This window comes from Ambystoma mexicanum, chromosome 6q (genome assembly GCF_040938575.1).
Source record: "Ambystoma mexicanum isolate Mex_15411 chromosome 6q, UKY_AmexF1_1, whole genome shotgun sequence".
In the NCBI taxonomy this organism is placed as follows: Eukaryota; Metazoa; Chordata; class Amphibia; order Caudata; family Ambystomatidae; genus Ambystoma; species Ambystoma mexicanum.
The window spans coordinates 667,033,222-667,056,553 of record NC_090937.1 but is presented as its reverse complement, the minus strand read 5'-3'; the positions used below and the strand labels follow the sequence as shown (position 1 = coordinate 667,056,553).

The 23,332-nt window shown below is 48.1% G+C and overlaps 1 protein-coding gene across 2 annotated transcripts in view; it reads right to left on the bottom strand.

The window, feature by feature from the left end:
- ANXA5 (annexin A5) overlaps window positions 1-23,332 on the bottom strand; it is a 393,243-nt gene that overhangs the window by 179,716 nt on the left and 190,195 nt on the right. For both annotated transcript variants that reach the window (XM_069631165.1, XM_069631166.1), the window contains exon 6: window positions 19,145-19,235. In XM_069631165.1, coding sequence (XP_069487266.1) covers window positions 19,145-19,235 — 91 coding nt within the window. The remainder of the gene's footprint in view (window positions 1-19,144; window positions 19,236-23,332) is intronic.

The following is a 23,332-nucleotide window of genomic DNA, read 5'->3' as shown; positions in this document are numbered from 1 at the left end:
GAGAAGCTGCCGCTGGCAATGGTGGGCCGGGGGGCGATGCTTAAAATGGTGGTCCTGCCCAGGCTTTTGCACTTTTTCAGTAACATACCATACCTGATACCCAGGAAGTTCTTTGTCAAACTTGATAGTGTATGCAGGGACTTCCTATGGCACGGCATCCGCAACAGGGTGGCCCTGTGGAAACTGCAAAATTTCCACGATAGGGGAGGCATCAAGCTGCCGAACTTTGAGGCCTATTATGTGGCCAGCCAGTTGCAATACGCGACTAAATGGCTCTCTGATGAGGAAACTCCTGAGTCTAGGCTGGTTGGGCGGGACTGCGCCCCGTTTTATCTAAAAGAGGTCGTCTGGGTCCCTAGATCGGACTTGCATGGACGCCCAAGTATGTTGCTGCTTGGGTGGAGAATTTGGCGCAGAGCGTGCCAGTTGATTGAGAGCCCGTGCCCGTGTTCCCCACAGGTGCCACTGGTCGCCCTAACTATGGGGGACAGCCAGCTCAGGAAAATTATCAGGACATACTGGGAATCGGTTGGGCTGGCCACATTGGGAGACATATGGCAGGATGGGGCCATTAGGGAATTCGTAGACCTGGGAGAAGAAACAGGGCTGCACGGGGGCCAATATGTTACGTACCTAAGGTTGGTACAGATCATCCGTAAGACTTGGCCGGAGACGGTGCTAGCGGAAGATCCGGACGCACTGATCGGAACGATATATGATATATCAGAGGGCGGGCATGAGATCTCTAGATTATTTGAGGTGGTGATGACCCGGGTGGGGAAGGATTTGATGGATTTGAGGCTGGATTGGGAAGCGAAAGTGGGGGTACAGATGACTGATGGGATGTGGGAACGGGCCATTGGATACCATAAGAAAGTGTCCAGGAATGCTAGATTGCAGCAAATACAGCTATACATCACGCACAGAGCATATATGACCCCGAAGAAAATAGCCAAGTTTGCGAACGCAGGTAGACAAGCATGCCCGAAATGCGATGAAGAAGACGCAGACATGACACATATGTTCTGGTCCTGCCCAGTGATTGAAGGCTTTTGGGGGGGAAGTGGCACAGAAATTAGCAGATAAGGGGGTCCTGCTACGCATTGACACGGCCTGGGCCTGCCTCCTAGGAGGGTTCCCCAGACCACGGAACACCAAACATCTCGGGAAACTGAGAGACCTGGCGTATGTACTTGCTAAGAGAAGGATAGCCATGAGTTGGAAGCAACGCCATGGGCCAAGAATAGAGATATGGTGGCGGGACCTGCAGAAGTGGGCGGAGGCTGAAACAGTGGTATGGCAGGAAGCGTGTGGCAATTGTGGGGAAGAAGATGTGGGCAACCTAGCGGCTTGGAGGATGTTAATCACGGGACTGTTTGGCACGGAAATGGCCCCTGCTGCTTCTGAGGGGGGCGACGCCCGGCCACACCAAGTGTACACAGAACAGTAAGGTTGATAAGCTCTTGGGGGGGGGGGGGGTTTGAAGTGCAGTAACATGGGATTAATTGATGTTTACGGTTGTAATGTATAATGCTGCAAGTTTGGTTTGTATTGTTTTATTTTGAAAATAAAAAATATTTAAAAAAATATATATATATATATTTCAGGATGGCTATCTCCTGTTGCTGTAATATACCGGTGATGAGCACAAACCTACCGAGCGGGTCTATGTGGGAGTGCTGACACGTAAACTTCAGGCTTTTATGTATTAGGGTGAGGGTGCCACAGCTCTGAGTGGAATAATTAGTATAATACCTCTGGGGCCCCATTGCTTGGCGAAACGCTCACAGTGCTCCGAGCGAGCGTGGGTTTCCTGTAGACATAGGATCTTCACTCCGTGGCGTTCAGCGTGAAGCGGAATCTGTATCATCTTTTTATAGTTGCCCAATCCCCGGACGTTCCAGCTCATAAAGGTCAGAGTTGCATCAGCCATATTTGGCGGGGTGATGGTGGAATAGATAAAAGTGGATTCCAGTAAGGTGAACGGCGTGTACCCTGGGAGTATGCGGCCTTCGGACCATATGTGTGAATTGATTGAACGCGGTGCCTGCGGCGCCTCTGAAGGCTGTCAAGACTTTTCCAAACCATAACATTCCCAACTTACCCCCCACCCACATCCCTACCCAATCAGAGGGACGAAACCCAAACACAACCACAACAAACGTAAACTTTTAGGCATCAACGCCTGGGGGCCTGCTTGCGGCCGGGCAATGGCGCGCCGGACTGGGAGAGCGTAAGGAGAGTTGTGCTACATAGTAGGATTAGGCAGGGCATTTAGAGTGCATGCGAGTTACCTCGGGACCAAATCTATGAGCGAGAGGGCCCACGGAGATTGGGGTGCAGCCGTGTGACAAGACGCGGTAGCAACATAGTTGGGTGCGTATTTAGCTAGAAGGGGCCTGGGTCCCGCGGTCTAATCGACCAGAGTAACTGGGATGAAATGTCGGGTGACTCCGAGAAGGGACCCTAGAGAAATGGTCATTACAGTCAGCGGTGCAACAGCAGGGTGCGAAACACACCCACACAGATAGGAGATGAAGCAACATCAGCAACATGAACTACAATAAAGTACGATGAATAGTGGCAATCGCGGGGGGGGGTGGGGGGAGCGCCATGGCGGCCCCGACCCACGGCCCAGGTACAACAGCAATCATTGAGAAACCATACAACCTATGTCAACATTGTTTACATCAACCAGGAAAGTGTTCATCTATAAATTTCGAGGCTTCTTCGGGGATCGTGAAAAAGTGTGTTTGATTAGAGTGTTCAATCCTCAAATTGGCGGGAAAGAGCATGGAGTACTTGACCCCTAGGTCCTGGAATCTTTTTTTCACCGCAAGGAAGGTCTTACGCTCCTGCTGCACAGCCACAGAGTAATCCGGGTACAAGTGTATCCTTGCCGCCCCAAGATGAAGCTCACCCTTGGCCCTGGCCGCACGGAGCAGGGCGTCGCGGTCATGGAAATTGAGGATTCTGGCTATGATAGGGCGGGGTGGGGCTCCCGGCCTGGGTCTCGCGGTCAAAGAGCAATGAGCTCGCTCCACTGCAAATTGTGCCAAAAGCTTGGGGCTATCCAGGAGGGTCAAAAGGGTGCACTCTACATAGTCCTCCATGGGTTCCCCGATATCGTCCTCCGGAATACCAACAATGCGGAGGTTATTCCGCCTGGAGCAGCATTCAAAGTCGTCATTTTTCTTTGACCATAGAGACCCGGCTGGTCAGGGTGGTCACAGCTGTGCAAAGGGAGACCAGGTCGTGCTCTGCGGTGCCAACCCTTGTCTCGATCTCAGCAACCCTGCTGTCTGTTCTTTCGATATGGGCCTTTATGGATGAGATGGTCCCATTCATATCATCCAGCTTAGTGTGGAGCGTGGTGAAACCCTCTCGCATGTATTCCATCATTTTCTGCGCATCGTCGGAGGTAGAGGGAGTTGCGGTGACTGGCGACTCCTCCGGGGGGTCAGTCAGCGGCTTGGAGGGAGTTTTAGCAAACATTTAGCGAGGCCTGCTTCTTGTTAGACCCGACTCCTTTGGTCATGGTGATAGAACACGCCCGGCGTCCAGGATCCGGTGCAGGTATGGCAGGAGGCCTTCCGATCGACGGCCCGCAGGACGCCCAGAGGGGAAGGAGGGAAGGTGTGGAGAACAGCTAACGAGGCTGGGGGAGACACCAGGGGTCCCCACCAGAGCACACAGAGCGAGACCGCCGGGCACAAGGACCAGAGTTATAGGCCAGAAGTGGGGTTGCCAGGGATGTGTAGGGACAGTTCGGTAGTTGTAAGGGGCGAGGGCCCTTCCTCAAGGAGCGCTCCGGTGTTATTGGCGGACTGCTAGCAAGAGCCTGGGAGCGCTGGAGAGCCCACACAGTCGGTAAGCAGTGGGTTGGCTGGTGACAGATGAGGGAAGCCAATTGTCCGTGGGCTAGAAGTGGAGCTGAGAGGGGTATTACACGAAGGTTGCCCAGTGAGGGGTCCGGATCCAGAGTTGTAATTGCCGGCAGCAACCAGAGCCGAAGAAAGGGGGGGGGGCAGAGAAGGACGATGGTGCAGTGAGGGCAGGCGCGGACCACCAGGGGAGAGAAGTAGCACCGGGGCGGCAGGGAGACAAGTGGTGGTCAGCCAAATCCGCAACAGGTGAATGGGGTGGCCGCAGGGACCTCCAAGGCAGGACACAGCCACACCCCCACACGCCCTCAGACCTGATGTGGTGCCGCGCCACAGGCGTGGGGTGGATCGGTAGGGGGGGGGGCAGGCGAGATGGAGGCCAGAGAAAGCTGCGGTGCCCAAGAACAAGTGTCCGCTGGGGCTCAGGGTCCAAAGACAATGCAGGCAGAGTCCGCTGGAGCGAACAAGGGACAGCAACCAAGGAGAAGTAGCATGGTGGCTAGCCCAGCACACAGGCTCAACTGCAGCCCAGGATCGTAGGAGACGGGAGAAAACCAAGCGGCTCCCTCCCCCCGAACCCCTCTACCTTGTCGTGGATCAGGGGGGGCTATGCCTCGCTGGAGGGGGGGCGCCGAATGCAGGTGGTGCGGAGAAGCAGGGGTCCGCGGTGTTGTCTCCGCTCCCCGAGACAGAGCCGGGCAGTGCGGCGTCACGAGCGCCGCGGGAGCCAGAAGATGCAGGCGGTCACAGGCCCAGGCAGGGTGCGTGGGGTCCGCAGGAAGTGTGATGAGGCAGTCGATGGAGCGCGGGGCCCCCATGGGAGCCGGCAGGCCCGGGCCGACGAGGAGGAGCGCCGCGCCCTGAAGTAGGAGGGAGAGCCGCAGCCGGTGGAACCGCGGAGCGGCCATGCCCACTCAGTCCCCGCGGAGTCGAGGGCAGCAGTACGGTCCCCAGGGGGCCGCAGGGGCCAGGAATCCGCAGTAGTACAGCTGATGTGTTCAGGAGGAAGCAACGCCTGCACACAGGAGGATAGCCGCAGCAATAGAGTCCTTTTTCGGGATTTGTACACTCTCCCAGCTCGGAGCTCCGCAGTTAGGCGGCCATCTTACTTCGGCGCAACAGCGCCCCCTCTCTCATGTATTGTAAATGATTAACACTGTTTCTTTTGGTTGTGGAGTCCATAAGCATCTTTTACATTGTGTCACACAGCACCTTCAGTGCAGTGGCACAGTCTTTCAGATTTCCCCAAGGTTTACATACCTTCTTTTGGATAAACTACTGTTGCCAAGAACAGTAAGTGAAATTAACTTTACTTACACGTGTAACTTTCTAGACCCAGCACACATTATCTTACAATAGGGTGCTGGAGGGGTTACTTTGTATCCCCTTTGTCTAGCTTCTCAAGTAACAATTTTATGTTACCCTTTCCTCGATGAATGGCTGGTGGCAGTGGTTTACTTTTGTGGTGTGCATTTACTGCGGGCTGCGTTCCCAGCTGCAGTAAAGCACTGAGGGTGCCGATTTTGTCAAAATGGTCTAGTCTTTTTTCGCCATTACCGTGTGGAAATGTCCTCCTCGAGATTTACTCTACGCGCCAAACCAGGTTTGGTCCCTGTGTTCATTTTGCCTTTGGCAGGATTCAGGATTGAAGCCCGCCTCTAGCTACAGTGTGTCTGGCGGGGGCAGGAAGCAAGGGAGGTGCCCAAAACTACCTGTGCTTAGTCTCCTAGCAGGCAAGAATGTACTCTTAGGGGACTGGCCGGCTAGCTGTCCGTCAAGGACAGCCACCCTGCTGGGTGACCGACAGCTAGGCTGGAATGAATGGGAGAAACCTGCATAAAAGGCGAGGCTTTTTAGCTTGGAAGGCAGAGTTGATCATTGGACGAAGGAATCCGAAGAAGAACTTGAAGAGGACACCTGCAACTCCTGGACTGGTGGTTTGCCCAGTGAAGCCCTGCTGCTGTGCTGAACATCGAAATTCGTATCGACATAAGACCCTGCAAGGACAACTAAGGTAAAAGTGTGTATGCAGTGCCCTCTGGGTGCATTACATAATTGTTTAATCAAGAAACCTTGTGGGCAAGTTTATTTGAATACTTGTCACTGTGAATCTCTAACTCCACTACAGCTCACATCGACCCCCTCTTGAGATAAGCCTGGATGCTCAACACACTAACAACCTGTGTAGTACAGACTTATGCCAAAGGTTGGGTTCCTATTGCCAGGAGGTCAGGGGTTGTTGTAGTGCACCCAAAGGGCACTGTGTACAATCTTGCCTAACAGATTGTAATGCAGGTAAGCATCAAGAGTAGCTTTGAGTTAGCGAAACAGTTATCAACCACAATTACTATATAGCAATCCTGGCAGTTTACTGTAACGCTCACCTGATTCCCATAGAGGCGCCGGTCTTGACTGGGCGTATACCGTATCTTCACAGGTGATGTGTAACACACGGCTGGCTCTTTGGGCTGGACGTCTGTGCACGGTATATCTGACACGAAGGGTAAGATGTCTGCAGATAGAAAATATGAGATTAAGGAACTGGGCTATTGAATGTCTCTCTCTTCTTCCCTTTCTCTTCTCCTGTAGAACCCCAAGGTTAACGCTCTCACCTTAGGTAAGTGAGCGCCGTGCTCTCCATCTGCCTCGGGGCAGGGTGCTGTAACCAGTTTCTTCACTGGATAAGGGGAGCAGGCCTCTTGACTTCAGAGGACTGCTGTCCGTTGTTTACTGCACGAACGGTAAGTTTCAAGTAATTCTAATGTCTTTAAAGTCTTTAGTAATGATGTTTCTTGTTTTGCAGGGTTCCGGCGATGGCGGATGACGGGCTGAAGTGAGTTGAAGATGGAGCCCGTGTGATGAATAGAAGCGCCTGGAAGCACGTAAGCAAGCGCTTGTTGCCTGCTTCACGATGCGCTCTGTCTTTTTATTTTGCAGGTATAAGTTCGGAGCGGCTGCAGGGTGCCGGAATACCCACTGGGTTAGATGTGGAAAGGAGTAATGGCACGTGAGTATTAAAGTTCCCCAATGTCTTTAAACGCACCTTGTTTTGTCTTTCAGATGCCGGAATGCAGCGCGAGGCGTTGGTGACAGCCGATGGACCAGGTAAGTGAAGAGCTGTCACTGAAGACCGTAATGCTAACCTGTTCTTTCTTGTCTTTATAGGTGTTGCTGAAGACTGGATTCAGGATGGTAAGCCTTTTTCCTTAGGCCCAGGATCAGATGCAGAAGACACGATGAGCGTTCTGCTGCAGAGGATGCAGAATAACGCAAAGCAAGATTCATCCACCGGGTGTGGTTTAAATAGCCTCCTGTAGTGCTTAGGTGTCTCCTTCCACAGCCACGCCTAGGTAAGAAAAGAGTTCCTGCTTTCCAGAAGAGTTCCAGTGTTCTGAATCTAGGGAGTGGCTCCTGCCCCACCCAACAGGAAAAGTAGTTCCAAACAGAAGAGGACCAGAGGCTCAACTGGCAGGCAAGTAAGCAGCATGGTCTGCTGCAGGTAAATCCACCCAAGCATTATGAGCCCGGCGCTTCCAGCGCTGGGGCTGGGCATATTTATGAGCCTGGTGCCACTGGCGCCAGGACTGGGTCCAAAAGGTCCCAATTGGGACTGGTTGGCACTCGGAACCTGGGTTATGGATCTGCTTCCAAGGGAGTTGGGAAAACCCTGACCTTTTGGAAGCAGAGATCATGACATTTACTTAATTGTGAAGGCCTAAACTTTAGAAGTCCAACCCTATCTGGAAAAGTAGTCTCAAAGCCAGATGGGGACACTGGGGTGTCCCAGGCAGCAGAATAAAGAAAGTTAGGCGTTGTCAAAGTTCGGAAGATGCTTTATAACAAGTAATGAACTCTGATTCAAAGTTTTCACAGAGGCTAGAGAGTCCACCTTGGGGACAAGTGTCTTTGAAGCCCAGAGAATACGGTTTGGGTTGTCCACCCCAACGTGATTCTGGAAGCTCAGAGGAACAAACACAAACTGCCTAGGTAAGTACCGAAGTATCTATGGGAGACTACACCAACCTTGTCCTCTTGTCAATAGTTGAGCCAACGTTTGGTAAAGGCCTGTACTACACAGGTTGTTAGTGTGGCTGAGCAGCCAGGCTCATCTTAATAGGGGTCAATGTGAGCAGTAGGGCTTTTACACAGAGATTCACAGACAAGTATCCAAAGTCACTCAAGGTTTCTTGATTAAACAATTATTGATGTATTTAACAGTCAGTTTGAATAAGCCTTCTTAAGGGGCACTATATAAGTAAAACACAAATACACTCCAAAATACACACTTGTAGTTTCTGTAAATCAGCAAGTACCCATTTGGGATGGCACACAGACACTTCCCACACCCTCAGGTGACTTAAATAAGTAGGACACTGGACATTAATATATCACTGGTACATTTAGAGCAATACTGAGATTGGTGTATGTTAGAGAGAATACTCATAAATGTGCCGATTCCCTTCACCTATGAGACCCCCAGCAACTTTGGTGGATTTTGAGGACTCAATTTATTTACCTGGAGAGAGTGAGCCTTTTTTCCCACTCTCGTATTTTGAATGTGTTTTAATCTTGTGCTTTGATTATGGAGTTTCAGGCATCATCTTTTCATTTGTGTCACATAGCACCCTCAGTGCAGTGACACAGGGAAGCTTTTTAGGCTGTCCCAAGGTTTAAATACCTTCGCCGGGATAAACTGTTTCTCAGAGAAAGTAAAGTTAAATTGACTTTACTAGTCTTTTCAAAATCCTAGAAGAGTACTGGAGGGGTTACTTAGTATCCCCCAAGTCTAGAAGCTCATGTAGCATTCAAATGCTACCCTTTCCTCTCGAAATGGCTGATGGCAGTGGTTTTACAACGAACTACCATGGTTTTTCCTGACCGCGAAACACTGGTAGGGTTAAATAGTGCGAGCCATGTTTTTCAAGATGGCGCCTGATTCCCCCTTCGTTTAAACAGGGCCCAATCTTTCTTTCACCATTTCTTTTTGGAAAGGTCCTTATAGAGTTGGTCTCTGTGCGCCAAACCAGGTTTAGTCTTTGTTCCTACGCCTTTGGCGGGCTTCAGGACTGAAGACCACCTCTGGCGCCAGAGTGTCTGGGGTAGGCAGGAAGCGAGGGAGGTGTCCGAAACTCCCTGTGCTTAGACTTTTAGGAGACCAAAATGCACTCTGGCGTGATTGGCTGGCTGACTGTCCAGCAAGGACAGCCACCCTGCTGGGTGAGTGGCAGGTAGGCTGGAATGTATGGGAGGAAACTGGATAAAAGGTGAATTTCTTGGCTTAGAAGGCAGTCGACCACTGGAACGAAAGAACCGAAGACGAGCTGGAAGAGGACGGCTGCAGCAACTCCTGGACTGTTGGTTTGCCCGGTGAAGCCCTGCTGCAAGTCCGAATCGCTAACTTCATCTCGACAGAAAAGCCCTTCAAGGACAACTTCTCCCTTTGTTGGTGGGACCAATCAACTAGTAAGCCACATGGATACCATTCTCGGAGCTGGTTGTATTTTCCTCACAGTGCTGCAGGAAACCGAATAGCCAGGGAGGAGGACACCAGTTTGTGCTGGACTACAGCAACCGGAATCGAAGATTTGCCTTTGCCAGCTTTTTGACCAGTCCCAGTGCAGGAGTCCCCCGACGTCCTCCCTCTTGTCCCCACGACTGAGGCTCAAGAACAGCGAAATCTACAGGAACTGCCAGGAACAGACTTCAGCTGCATCTTTTTCTTCATTGTAAGGTACTGTGAAAAGCCGACCAAGAGAACTCACCTCTCACTGCACAAGTGCTTGAAACTTTGGCAACTTGCCAGCCTAGTCAGCTTGTGACCCGACATATGAATCTTTCTTTTACTAACTACTTCTGAGAACTTTCTGTTTAACGCCCAGAACTGCTTTATCCTATACAAGACTTTAGCCCATGACTTTGGCCTAACATATCGCATTGAATCAACTCCTCTGGTGAACTCAAACTATTTGCACTGTTTTAGAGTAACTATGTTTCGTTTTATTAACTTCTGCCTTTTTGCTCCCCCTTCAAAGTAGTTTAAATGCCTCAGAATCAGATAGTGTAATACTGAAGTATATTTCTAGTGAATGTTTTATAACTGCCTGAAATAAATGAGTGTTTTACCAAGAAACCTTGAGTATAAGAGTATATTTGAATACTTGTAATTATAGACCTCTGTAACATCCTTACAGCTCACGTTACCTCTTGAGATAAGCCTGGCTGCTCAGCAACGCTTGCACAAAACTGTATAGTACAGACTTATACCAAAGGTTGGTTTTGCTTACACCTGTAGTCCTAGTTGTGTGTAGTGGTCCCAAAGGGTACTGCATACAAACTTTGCCTAACAGTGGCTGTCCTTGCCGAACAGTCAGCCGGCCAATCACAGAGTGCATTTGGGTCTCCTAGAAGACTAAGCACAGGGAGTTTCGGGCACCTCCCTGACTTCCTGCCCACCCCAGACACCCTGGAGCCAGAGGCAGGCTTCACTTGTGAATCCCACCAAAGGTAAATCGAACAATGGGACCAAACCTGGTTTGGCGCGCAGAGTAAATTTCATGAAGGACCTTTCCACAAAGAAATGGTGAAAAAAAAACAGCCATTTTTACAAAAATGGCACCCTTGGGTGCTTGACTGCAGCTGAAAACGCAGCCCACAGTAAATGCACATCATGGTAGTTAAAATGAAAACACTGCCACCAGCCATTCAGTGAGAAACGGGCAACATAAAAATGTTACAATGGGGTGCTGGAGGGGTTACCTAGTATCCCCTTTATCTAGCTTCTCATGTAAGACAGTATGTGCTGGGTCTAGAAAGTTACAAATGTAAGTACAGTCAATTTCACTTTACTGCTCTTGGAAACAGTAGTTTAGCCAAGAGAAGGTATTTAAACCTCAACTTCCCTGTGCCACTGCACTGAAGGTGCTGTGTGACAATGTAGAAGATGATGCCTATGGAGTTTGTCAGGCTCCATAACCAAAGGAAACTGTTCAAAAATCACATTAAAATGCATGAGTGTGGGAAAAAGGGTCTCTCTCCAGGTTAAAAAGAATCACGTCCTCAAAATCCAGCGAAGTTGCTGGGGGTCTCTAAGGTGGAGCGAATTAGCAAATTTCTGCGAATTCTCCCTAACAATCCGCAAAAGCAACAAGCCAATAAGGACCCTACAAGTGGCCCTATGGGTTTGTGCACCACACCACAAAGGTTTCTCATCTAGGTGTAGCACAAATCAGCCTAGCAGATTTTCCTTATGAAGGAGTTCAGGCAGAAATCAATTTTAAAGGTTCTCTTGTCCCATTTATATGGAACCCCTAAACCTTTCCTGTTTGCTTAATTGGCTACAAAAATAGGGTAAAGCCAGAGGGACCTCTACGAAGGTTTGCCTGCCACTGCAACCCTTTGATGTACTGTCCTCTGGTAACCCATATAGCTTGTGTGTTGTGGGGTAGGCTGGTGGCAGCTGTAATTTAGTTTTGACTGTACTCTGGGTGCAGCCAGATTTTACACTTTAGTAGCCTAGTGTGCCAGTTAAGTAAACATTGTAGCACTAATCCTCTTTTTTAAGTTCTTCTCCCAGCCATTTTGTTTTGGACCATTCCTTGGTCTATGGGGGGGGAACGAGTAATGCCTAAAATGGCTGTGCTGACATGGGCTCACTCAGAGGCAGCCCTGCACTTGCTAGAGTAGTTTAAACTGGTCTAGCGTGGTCTCCTGTGCCAGATACGGCCAGGGCACATCCTGCTTGAGTGAACCTGAGTGTTTGGTGGTTTTTCGAACCAGCCTGATAGCTGTGTCTGCCTCCCGTTTATTTGGGCGGCTGGTTTAGGCCAAACCCTGTGTAAATGTGAATACCTAGGGTAGACCCTGCTCATTACACAGATCCTTAACTGAATTGATGTAGGATTGCCACAAAGATGGGCTGCAGCTTTTGGGAACCAGGTTTGGCTAGCTCTGCTGGACCCTGGAATTCTGTGTCCTTGCTTCAGATATTCTCTTGCCTGCTGGAATCCCTTGGTGGGTTGCTCACCCTCCCAATCGTCCTCACTGGCTGGACTGGCTGTCCCGTGCCAAGATCATTTTCGGGGTTGTTGCTACGCTGCCTCGCTGGTAGAGCAACCTGGAAAAAGTGCCTCAAGGTAAGCGAGCTTGCATCATCTAGAAGAGAGTTGGGGTCACCACTTCTGTCTGAGTTCCTGTCCCTTGGCCTCCCCCACACCCTGCCAACCATTTCTCCCATCCTGGTACTAATCTTCGTTGGCTGCTTGCCCAGTCTTGCCCCCTCAAACTGCCCAAATCGCCTTGGTCTGGTTCCTACATTGTCCTAGCACCATCACCGCCTTTGCTTCTGGCTTATGAATCATCTTCCCGAGAATCCGTTTTTCGGATTGGGTCTCCAAACCAGTAAAGGTTCTGCATTTAGTGTATTTCCAGCTTTTTCCAATCTGAATCTTGATTAACTGGCACCGCGATTACCTGCCCCACATGTCCAGATACAGGCTTTGGAAACAACTTCATGAATCTCCTGGATTAGTGGGGAGAGGATCTCTATTGCAGTTTGCCAACTTGCTTTAGACCAAATCCTGCCCAGCTTTCTTCCTTCTTTGGTCAGCTAAGGCTCAAACCTGGAATTGGAACCCTTCAAGGGGGTCCCCTCTGGTGTGGTTTTTCTCTGCACCAATGGGGGTAGAATTACTTACATGGCTTTAACCCATAACCGCAGCTTGCTTATAGCCTTTGTCCCACTATTCGTATGGGGCAACTTTTTGTTGACATGTGAACTAATCCAAAGTAATGGAAAGGAGGTACTTAACTGGCTCAGCATTTTTCATGGGTTCCTGGACTTTTTAATTTAGGATTGCATTTTTAGCCTACACCACAGAGGTTTTACAGAATGTAATGCAATGAATCACGGCCCTTTGAGCTGACTTGAATATTACGTCACATTTTGTTAGATTATCTCAATATACTTGTAGGACTCTGAATACAATTCATGTCTGGTGTCAAATTGTAATCTAATCTTTGGTGTCCTTGAGGCATTGCTAATCTCTATACTCCCTCTAGGTGCTAAGCGGAGTACATGGTCTACCTGCGCATTAACTATCCTCCGGTGGACTAAAAGGTTGTAGGGAATACAGAAATTTCTTATGCACTGCCATTTTGTTCCGGAGCATGAATAAGTAATGCATTACAGAGGTCTGCGCCCCCCCCCCACCCCATCTTTCTCTGAGCCACATATGTATTTGTTTACCAGCAATTACAGGTCATACATTTAGGAGTGCGAAGGGTCTGCCTAGTCCAGTTTATTGTTTTCATATATACGGCTAGAGTGCATTGCAACCTAAGTGAACTTTAAGTGTTGTGTAACCCTTTAATAGGGGCTACATATTTTTCTGTATATCCACGTAAAGGTGACTTGTGGATTCTATTGGAACCAACTGTACCTACACACTAGACTTCTTTCCTACCTTGGGAAAAGCAGAACTGATCTACAGGAACCATCCATGAAGGATGGTAGTCTAGCTTTTGGATGTAGGATAGGTGGTTTCACATACCTCATTGGAGTATGTCAGAAGGGTTTCCTCAATGGAGGGTTACATGAGAAATGCAAGTCGAGTGATTCCTCACAGCTTATTACTTCCCTCTTCCGGTCCAAAGTTACCACCTGAAAATTCTCCTGTCTCATCTGTCCGCGTCAACGAGACAGGAGAATATTCAGGTGGGATTGAACTCAGGAACCTTTGCTATTTAAAGACTTGAGTAAACAAGAACTGATAGACCCAAGAAAGGCATGTGTGATTATGTAACACTAACTGCCCAGATTGGAAAAAGGCACATGACGTGGCGAAACACACATCATAAAGGGCTCTCCTACGGGAGTTGAATGACAGGATTAAAATAACCAGACAAGTTTTAAACTGTATTTGAGGCGCAGTTATTGTTTGAAAGCCAACCTATGCATGCTTACAACGGCGGTGGGGAACTTGTCATCTGTTCCCTTTCACACGCATGCAACACGCAACACCAGAGAGTGAATGTGGTCGCAGGGCACCAGAAGTTGATTTTTACAAACCCAGTTCACAAAATTTTGCAATCAGATATTGAAAAGAAAGATGCAGTAAAACCAGATACAGGCACCCATCTTTTTGCTCAGTTAACTTTTTTGGATTGAGCTTATAGAATACTGTCATTTAGTTAGGAATGCATTTATGCATTTACAACATCTAAACATTAAATTCAATTGACCAAAACGCAGGGTAAAAGTAAACTGCGTGAACATTCAAAAGAAAACAAACTATTTGTTCTGTTTGTGTGGAGAGACCTAATGCCAAACAGCAACGTAGGGGTTACTTTACTTGGATAAGGAACTTTAAAACTATCCAAATTAAAAAAGGATTTTACTCCAGACAAAGTGCAGAAAAATTATTCACATCGATTTCTAAAACATATGTCCTCTCAATCCTCCCACCCTAGGCGCCTACAAAAATCTCTCATCTCAATTCTCTCCCCTCTTAAACCCACCTCCATCTCCTCTACTCTTTCTGCAAATGATCTTGCAGAAAGTAGAGGACCTTGCGTCTAAAATGTTTACCATTCACAATACCCTTGCTAATTTCCTTCTAGCCCGTCCTCCCGCTCCCTTTTCTGCACCACTCCTACCTTCCTCTCCCGCAACTATGTATTGCTTAGCTCCCACCAACCCTCATGAGATTATTGCCCTACTCCTCAAAGCTAAACCCAGTGGTCTAAGTGTACAAGAATTAGTAGTGGAACTATGCTCCCTGCTTGCCTTCCCCATCTTCCCAAAAACCCAATCGACGCACCCCCTCCTACGCACAATTCAAACCTCCAAACAAATGCGCCTGAAAGAAATGTTCAGTGCAGTGCCCCGAAGTGCAAGTTTCCAATGTCTTCCTACACCATTTTAAAACTAACCATTCCAGAAGCATTTAAAAGAAATAACTATAGGAACAGTTAAATGGGATACATTAATCACCGTAATTGTATTTCTGATGCTTGTATCTGCTTAGATTCACATGCTGTGCATAGGCCGTCATCTAGTGGAAGCAGCGGCAGCAGAGTATTACAGTTTGTTTTTCGAAACTCGAAAAGGGATATCGAATAGGGCATGCCAGTAATACTATCCCTAGTGCGACGCCCCCTGTACCCGTGATCCCTCACGCGTGTAGGACCCTCAAATTGCATTTTTTCCTGACATGAGATAGCATGAGGAGTAGCGCGAGTACAGAGTATCCAAGCAGATAAGAGGTAAGACTACAAGCATCCATGCGCCTTCTCTCAGAGGGGAGGAAGGGCAGGTGCATGTGAATCTAAGCAGATACAAGCATCAGAAATACGAGTACGGTGAGTAATGTATCCCTTCTGAGGCTTGTGAAATCTGCTTAGATCACATGCTGTGCATAGATTAGCGAGCAGTGTTAGAAGGAGGTGAGATGTGTGAAGGGTCATGAGCAAACAAATGTCTTAGAACCGCTTGTCCCACTTGCGCAGTCTTGGAATGAGTGTCAATGCAGTGGTGTGAATAGAGCTCCATGTAGCTGCCTTGCAAATACGGTCCAGAGGGTACATTTGCAATGAAAAGCCGGGGTGGCTCCAGTACCTCTTGAGTGGGCCCTCAGCGTAAAAGGCAGTGTTTTATCGGGAAGGGAATAGCAGAGTTGGATACATCGGACTATCCACCTAGAGATGGCATTTTTAGAGATGCGATCTCCTTCCCTGTCTGGCGCTATGGAGATGAACAGTTGATCCGTTCTCCTTAACGGCCTGGTCTTGTCTACGTAGTAGAGGACCGCTCTCCTCACATCTAGTGTGTGGAGTGTCACCTGAGCAGAGCTTTTGGGTTCTTGGAAAAAAGCCAGTAGCTCAATAGACTGCTTGAATGTGGAAATGAACTTAGTGCAGGATCATTTCTTACTATACATAAGGACAAACTGGTTTTACGCACTCACCCTAGGTTCTCACTTAACAGAGCTTGAATTTCACCGACCCTTCTTATGGAGGTGATGGCTACTAAGAAGGCAGTTTTATAAGTCAGGTGTTTGAGACTAGATTTGTGCATGGACTCAAAGGGAGGTCCCAGGTGCTTAGCAAGTGCCACATTACGGTCACAACCTGGTGGTGGGTTAGAAATTGGAGGTTGGGGTATTTTTACCCCTTCCATAAATGCTTTGACGACTGGCACCTTCCACCATGACACCTTGTTATGGGAAGTGGTGTAGGCTGATAAAGTTGCCAGGTGTACTTTTGAGTTAAACACCAACTCTGCATCCAGTAGGTGGAGCATATGGGTGACCACATTAGAAGGAGTACAATCAACAGGGCCGATTTGCTTGTTCTGGCACCAGATAACGAATCGTTTCCATTTATCATAGTAACAGTTCCTCATGTTCGGTTTTCTTGACTCATACATCTGAGGTAAATTGAGATGTCTGAACTCTATGACTTCAGGAGCCATGCTGCCAAGTTCAAGTTGAGCTGAGGATGCACTGTTGGCCCCTCGTGCTGGGAGAGTAGGTTGTACCGGCACAGGAGTTTGATGGGGATGCACACCACCAGTATGCGTAGGTGTGGATACCAGGGTTGTCTCGCCCACATGGTAGTAACCAGGATGAGCGTCATCGGTTGCCTGTGGATCTTGTGCACCACTTTACTCAGAGGGGTTGGTGGAAAAGCATAGGCAAATATCCCTGACCAATTCATCCATAGTGTGTTCCCCTTGGAGCCTGGCTGGGGGAACCTGGATGCCAAGTCTGGGCATTGCCTGTTTTCGCTTGTGGCGAATAGGTCTATAGTGGGGAAACCCCACTGAGAGAAGAGGTCTCCTACAACCTTTTTGTGTAGTCCCCACTCATGTTCTTCTGGGAGGGGGATCTCTGCTCAGAGCATCTGCTAGCGAGCCGAGTTCCCCCGGAACATGTTGGGGTGGCAGGTAAATCGTTTGAGTGCCCATTTCCAAATTTTCTGGGCAAGCTTGGACTGATGAGAACGAGTGCCCCCTTGTTTGTTGATGTAAAACATTGCAGTCGTGCTGTCTGTTAGGATAGGAGGGGGTTTGAATGCCCAAGCGCTCTGAAGACTGCCAGAGGTTCTAGCAGATTGATGTGGTTCTGAGCCACTGTGTGAGACCAGAGACCCTGAGCTGTATGGTGAAGGTAGTGAGCTCTCCACCCTGCCAGGGAGGCGTCTGTTGTGACAATGGCCTGTATCTCTGGATCGTAGAAGGGTTTCCCCTTCATAAGATTCTCTTGTCCACCAGTGAAGACTCTGCACTAGCATTGTCGAAACGACCACTAGATCATCCAACTTGCCTGAGACCACTGTTTCACCAACCATTCCTGCATGGGTCGCATGTGGAGAACCAGGTAAATGCAAGATACCATCATGCCTAGCAAACGCGTAGCTTTGCTCACCCTTATTTGGCGACCGGCCTGTTACTGAGGATTTTGCAACACATTTTGAATGCTTTCCTCTGATGGAAAGGCTAACCCCTCTTGGGTATTTAGGACAGCTCTTAAGAACTGTTTTGAGGTCCTTGGCACCAGGCTTGACTTTTTCTCGTTCATTGAGAAGCCCAATTGGAAGAGGAGGTTGGTTGATCTTTGGAGCACTGGTGAATACCCTTGGAGCTGAGGCTATTCCGAAGGGAAGCACCTTGAATTGGTAGTGCTGGTTGTTTATCTTGAAACGCAAGAATCGTCTGTGCGCTGGGAACATTGAAATATGAAAATAAGCATCTTTCATATCCAATTTTGCCATGTAATCCTTTTTAGTAGAGGGATTACCTCTTGTAGTGTAGTCATGCGGAATCTTTGTGGCTTGACATACTTGTTTGCAGGGCGCAAATCTAATACTGGGCGCATTGTTAAATCTTTTTTTGGCACAAGGAAGTAGATTGAATAAATAACCCCGTTTACCTTGTTGACCAGGATGACTTCTATGGCGTCCTTTGTTAGTAGAACGCCGATGTTCTGATGCGCCCCTTAAGAAACCTGGTCTAGATACAAACTTGCCTCTCCTACCACACTATTCCAAAATCCTAGAGATTAGCATTCAATGAACTTGCAATCTCCGGGACCATCTTCATTATGACATCCAACCTCTACATTCTACAGAGATGGCTCTCAATGTCAGCAACTTCATCTCTTTCACTCGGCATGCAAACCTTTCATCTATTCTTATTCTTCTCGACCTCTCTGCTGTCTTCGATACAACTAACAATTATACAGCCTCTCTCTGTAGCAACAATGCCCTTGCTTGATTTTCTTCATACCTTGCCCTCAGACCAGCCTTACCTCTAAACTCACCCTCCTTAATGTTGGAGCTCCCAGAGGGACCGTCCTTGACCCACTTCTCTTCACGATCTATACTTCAGCTCTTGGTACCCTTCACTCCTATTATGGCTCCTCCTATCAACCACTCAAATCATCTGCCTTCACTCCTTATCCGACCAGCTTTCAAAAATGTCAAACTGTCTCTGCCCATCAAATATTGGATGGCGTCTCACTCACGCTCAACTCCACTAAGACTGAAGTTTTCTACCTCCTAGGCTATCACTTCCATCCCTCCTCAGAACCACTCTGCTCCTCAGGCTGGCTATCTATGAAAACAAAGGGCCAATTATAAACTTCTCATCTTCCAAACTATCCATGGACTCGCCTCACCCTACCCATCTGCTCATCTCACTCACTAGTGTCCTCTGCGCTAATTAAGATCATCTTCAGCTGACCTTCTTGCCACCACTCGAGCCCCCTGTGCTCCCTTTCATTTCTGCCCTCTCCTTACTCCAATACCATGAAATGCTCTTCCTCTCCCTATACGCAATACTCTACCACTATTTAAATCCAACCTCAAAGCTCCCTTTCTGAAGAACTGGACTCTATGCTACTGAATCACTGCATTTGTCACACTCCCTACCTTTCATGGACAACTCTAAAGCACTTTAGCTTCACCCCTCCATCCTTAATTCAACACCATCTCCACCATCCTGTTCCTATGTTAGGTTTCCACCTTCCCCTGTAAAATTTGGTCTTCAAGTCACATTCGCTCACCCCATCGTAAAGGACCCATGTCCTCCGCTCTGTTATCAATGGTAAATTCTGTAAGCGTTTGTGCCAAAAATGCTTTGCTTTCCCTGGGATTTTCATTAATAAATAAAAAGTTACTTTCCTTCAAATGCATGAACCAATTCCTTCAAATGCATGAACCAATTTAATACCATCCCTCCAATGAGAAGAGAAGTACTGTACCTTTCTGGTATTCCTTTTTGATCCCAGCAATTTCTGAGCAGGTTCTAGAAGCCAGAATTTCAATCAACACATGTTCCGATGTCCCAGCTCCCTGAGAGAAATTTGAAAAGACTGTCAAGAGAGGTGCTATGCAATGGACATTGCTCGGAAATGATGCCTCAATGTATACTTTTTTTCTCAGTCCCTCTTCCCTCGTTTACCCCCCCCATCCTCCCTTTCAGTAGCAGTCGCTAAAGTTCACATTCATGAAATAAAAGGTTCATACTCATTGCAAGGTGGTTAGGCAGAATTGCATCAAGTCCCCTGTGGGACCACCACACACAATTAGGACTACAGGTGCTAGCCAATCCAACCTTTGCTACAAGTCTGTACCACACAGTTTTTGGTGGCGAGCTGAGCAGCCAGGCTTATCTCAAGAGTCAATGTGAGCAGTACATGTAATTACACAGAGGACTGTCAATCACAGTGGTTCATGTAAACACTTATACTGAAGGTTTCTTGGTAAGAAACAATTTATTAAACAATTATTTAGAAAACATTTCACTAGGAGACAACTGAATATCCAAAACGCCAAGATTTTGAGACAGTTTGAGCGCCCCTGAAATAGGAGCCAAATGGCAGTTCAGTTACTCAGAAGTGAGCAAAAGAGACAAAGTCAGTCGAATAGATCACATATACTTGTTAGACAGTACAAATAGTTTCAGTTCACCAGAAGAGGTCAATTCAAGTAAATAGGCCAGGCCAAAGTCAATGGACTAGTGCTATGGATAGAAAAGAACAGTTCTGGTATAAAACGGTAAAGTCTTTGCAAAAGTTCTCAGAAGTAGTTTAGGTGAAAAGGGATCATATGTAGGGTCACAAGCTGATTAGGCCTGCGAGTTGGGAAAGTCACGAACTTTCACCGCGAGAGTGGCGCTCTATCAGGTTGGCACAGTACCTTCGTATGAAGAACAAAAAGCAGCTGAAGACATTGGTTCCTGGCAGGTCCTGCAGATCTCACTGTTCCTGAGCCTCAGTCATGGGGACAAGAGGGAGGACGTTGGGACTTCTGCACTGCACGGGATCGTCAAAAAAGCAAACAAGATGGAGTCACTTCAGTTCTAGTACCTGTAGATTGAAGCGCACAAGCTAGTATCCTTCGTTAATTCTAACGCGCCCTGAGAATGGTATCTAGGTGGCATACAAGTTGATGGGACCCACCAACTCAAAGGAAGAAGTCATCCTTGAAGGGGCCTCTGTCGAGATGAACTTGGCAATTCAGACCTGCAGCAGGGCTTATCCGGGCAAACCAACGGTCCAGGAGTTGCAGCAGCTGTCCTCTTCCAGCTCTTCTTCGGTTCTTTCATTCCAGTGGTCGACTGCTTTCCAGTCCAAGAGACTGGCCTTTTAAACAGTGGTCTCCCTTTCATTCCAGCCTAGCTGTCACTCACCTAGCAGGGGGGGCTGTTCTTGCCAGCCAGCCAGCGAGCCAATCACGCCAGAGTGAATTTGGGTCTCCTAGGAGACTAAGCAAAGGGAATTTCGGGCATCTCCCTCACTTCCTGCCCACCCCGCACACTCAGGCGCCAGAGGTGGTCTTCAGTCCTGAAGCCCGCCAAAGGCATATGAACAAAGGGACCAAACCTGGTTTGGCGCGCAGAGACAAACACTAGAAGGACCTTTCCAAAAAGAAAATGCGAAAAAAGAAGACCGGGACCTGTTTAAACAAAGGGGTTTAAGGCGCCATTTTGAAAAACATGGCTCCCGTGATTTTTACTTACCGGTGTTCACGGTCGGGAAAAATCATGGCAGTTCATTGTAAAACCACTGCCACCAGCCCTTTTAATAGGCGAGGGTAGCATTTGACTGCTACATGAGTATTTAGACACAGGGCATACTATGTAACCCCTCCAGCACTCCATTGTATGATGGTGCGTGCTGGGTCTAGGAATTTGGAAAGACTAGTAAAATCAATTTCACTTTACATTCTCTGGTAAATAGTTTCTCCCAGAGAAGGTATTTAAACCTTTGGGAAGTCTAAAAGACATCCCTGTGTCACTGCACTGAGTGCTGTGTAACATGAAATGATGATGCCTATGCAGCTATCTTAAAACTCCATAACCAAAAGAAAAACAAACAGAATTAAAAAGTACAGAGTCCCAAAGTTCAGCAAAAGAGCTGGGGCTCTCTAAGGTAGAGAGGAATTAGCACATTTTGAGAATTCTCACCAACAAAGGTTCATGAAATTCCAGGGCTTCTCTGAGAAAAGCTCTTTGGCTTTGCTTGCCTCCAGAAAATGTGTTTAGAACAAAAATGTCCTCCTCATGGTGAAACACCTTATCATACACCAAGTCTGTGGTTCTAACGGTTATGAAGGTTTCTTCTCTTGGGAACAGGACATTGGCACTTCCAGTCATTCCTACAGGTTTTAAGAGGAGTCTTTGCCATAAGCCACAGCCACATTTCTCTTCCACCGGTAGGCAGACCCAACAGAGCATGGTGTCCACTATCCACAGAGGTGCTAAAGAAGGCCTAATCACCCCCCTTTCTTGGGTACAGATTTCCAACCTCTGTAGCACCTCTCCACCTCTATCCTTGCCCTGCCCCTTAGATGCCACATTGCATGCCCATTCCACCTCCCTCTGTAGTCTTCAACAATTTGGTTTGGGGCCTCACCTCTGCCTAGGGCTGTATGCGCCTGCTCATCATTCCTGCCCTCACTGGCTACAACCTTGCAAGCCCACACCCTCAGGTTTCTCTCCTGACTCAATTTCCCCCTAGTATCTCTCAAAAGCCATTTCCTCCAATACCTTACGGTACCCTCCAGTGGCCTTTACTTTCCCTCTTCTTTTCAGCCACCTGAACCGATCTCAACTTCGAAACGTCTGACAAAACCTTCCCCAAAACACCCACACCTCCACCCAGAGAGGTTCCTTGTAAATCATAGTTTGTGCACCTCATGGGTTGGCCTGGGCTTTAAGGCCTGTACAGATTTATTCCCAATATTGCAGTCAAGTGATTGGTGAGGATGCAATTGCTCCTTCCAACCAGCTGTTAGGGAGAATTCTCAAAAAAATGTGCCAATTCTCTCCACCTTAGAGACGACCCAGCAAATTTTCTGGATTTTAAGGACTTCATTTTTTTTACCTGTAGAGAATGTGACCCTTTTTCCCACACTATGTATTTTAATGTGTTTATTACCTCTGTGTTTCTTTTGGTTATGGAGTCTGACAAACATCTTTTACATTGTGTCACACAGCACCTTCAGTGCAGTGGCACAGGCTAGATTTCCCAGGGTTTAAATACCTTCTCTGGGATAAACTACTGTTTCCTAGAGCATTAAAGTGAAATTGACTTTACTTAGCATTGTACTTGCTAGACCCAGCACACCCCATCTTACAATAGAGTGCTCGAGGGGTTACTCAGTATCCCCCATGTCTAAATGCTCATGTAACATTTTATGTTACCCTTTCCTCACAGAATGGCTGATTACCATGGTTTGCATTTACTGCGGCTGTTCACAGCTGCGATACGCTAACCGCGGGAGCCATCTTTTTCAAAATGGCGCAGAGCCACCTTTGACAAAATGGTCCCCGGTCTTCTTTTTTCACCATGTCTTTGTGGAAAGGTCCTTCTAGAGGTTCTCTGCGCGCCAAACCAGGTTTGGTCTCTTTGTTCATTTCGCTTTTGGCTGGCTTCAGGAGTGAAACCCGCCTCTGGCTCCAGAGTGTCTGGGGTAAGCAGGAAGTGAGGGAGGTGCCCGAAGCTCCCTGTGCTTAGTCTCCTAGCCTAGGAAACCCAAATGCACTCTGTGGTGATTGGCTGGCTGACTCTCCGGCAAGGACAGCCACCCTGCTGGGTGAGTGACAGCTAGGGTGGAATGAATGGAAGAGAACTGAATAAAAGAGCAGTCTTTTGGCTTGGAAGACAGTCGACCACTGGACGAAGGAACCGAAGAAGAGCTTGAAGAGGACGCCTGCTGCAACTCCTGGACCATTGGTTTGCCCGGTGAAGCCCTGCTGCAGTGCCGAAACACCAAGTTCGCATCGACTGATAAGCCCCTGCAAGGACAACTTCTCCCTTTGAATTGGTGGGACCAAGCAACTCAAAAGTAAGCCACCTGAACACCCATCTTGGAGCTGGCTGAATTTCATCAGAGTTGCTGCAGGAAACCATATAGCCAGGGAGAGGGACACCAGATTGTGTGCA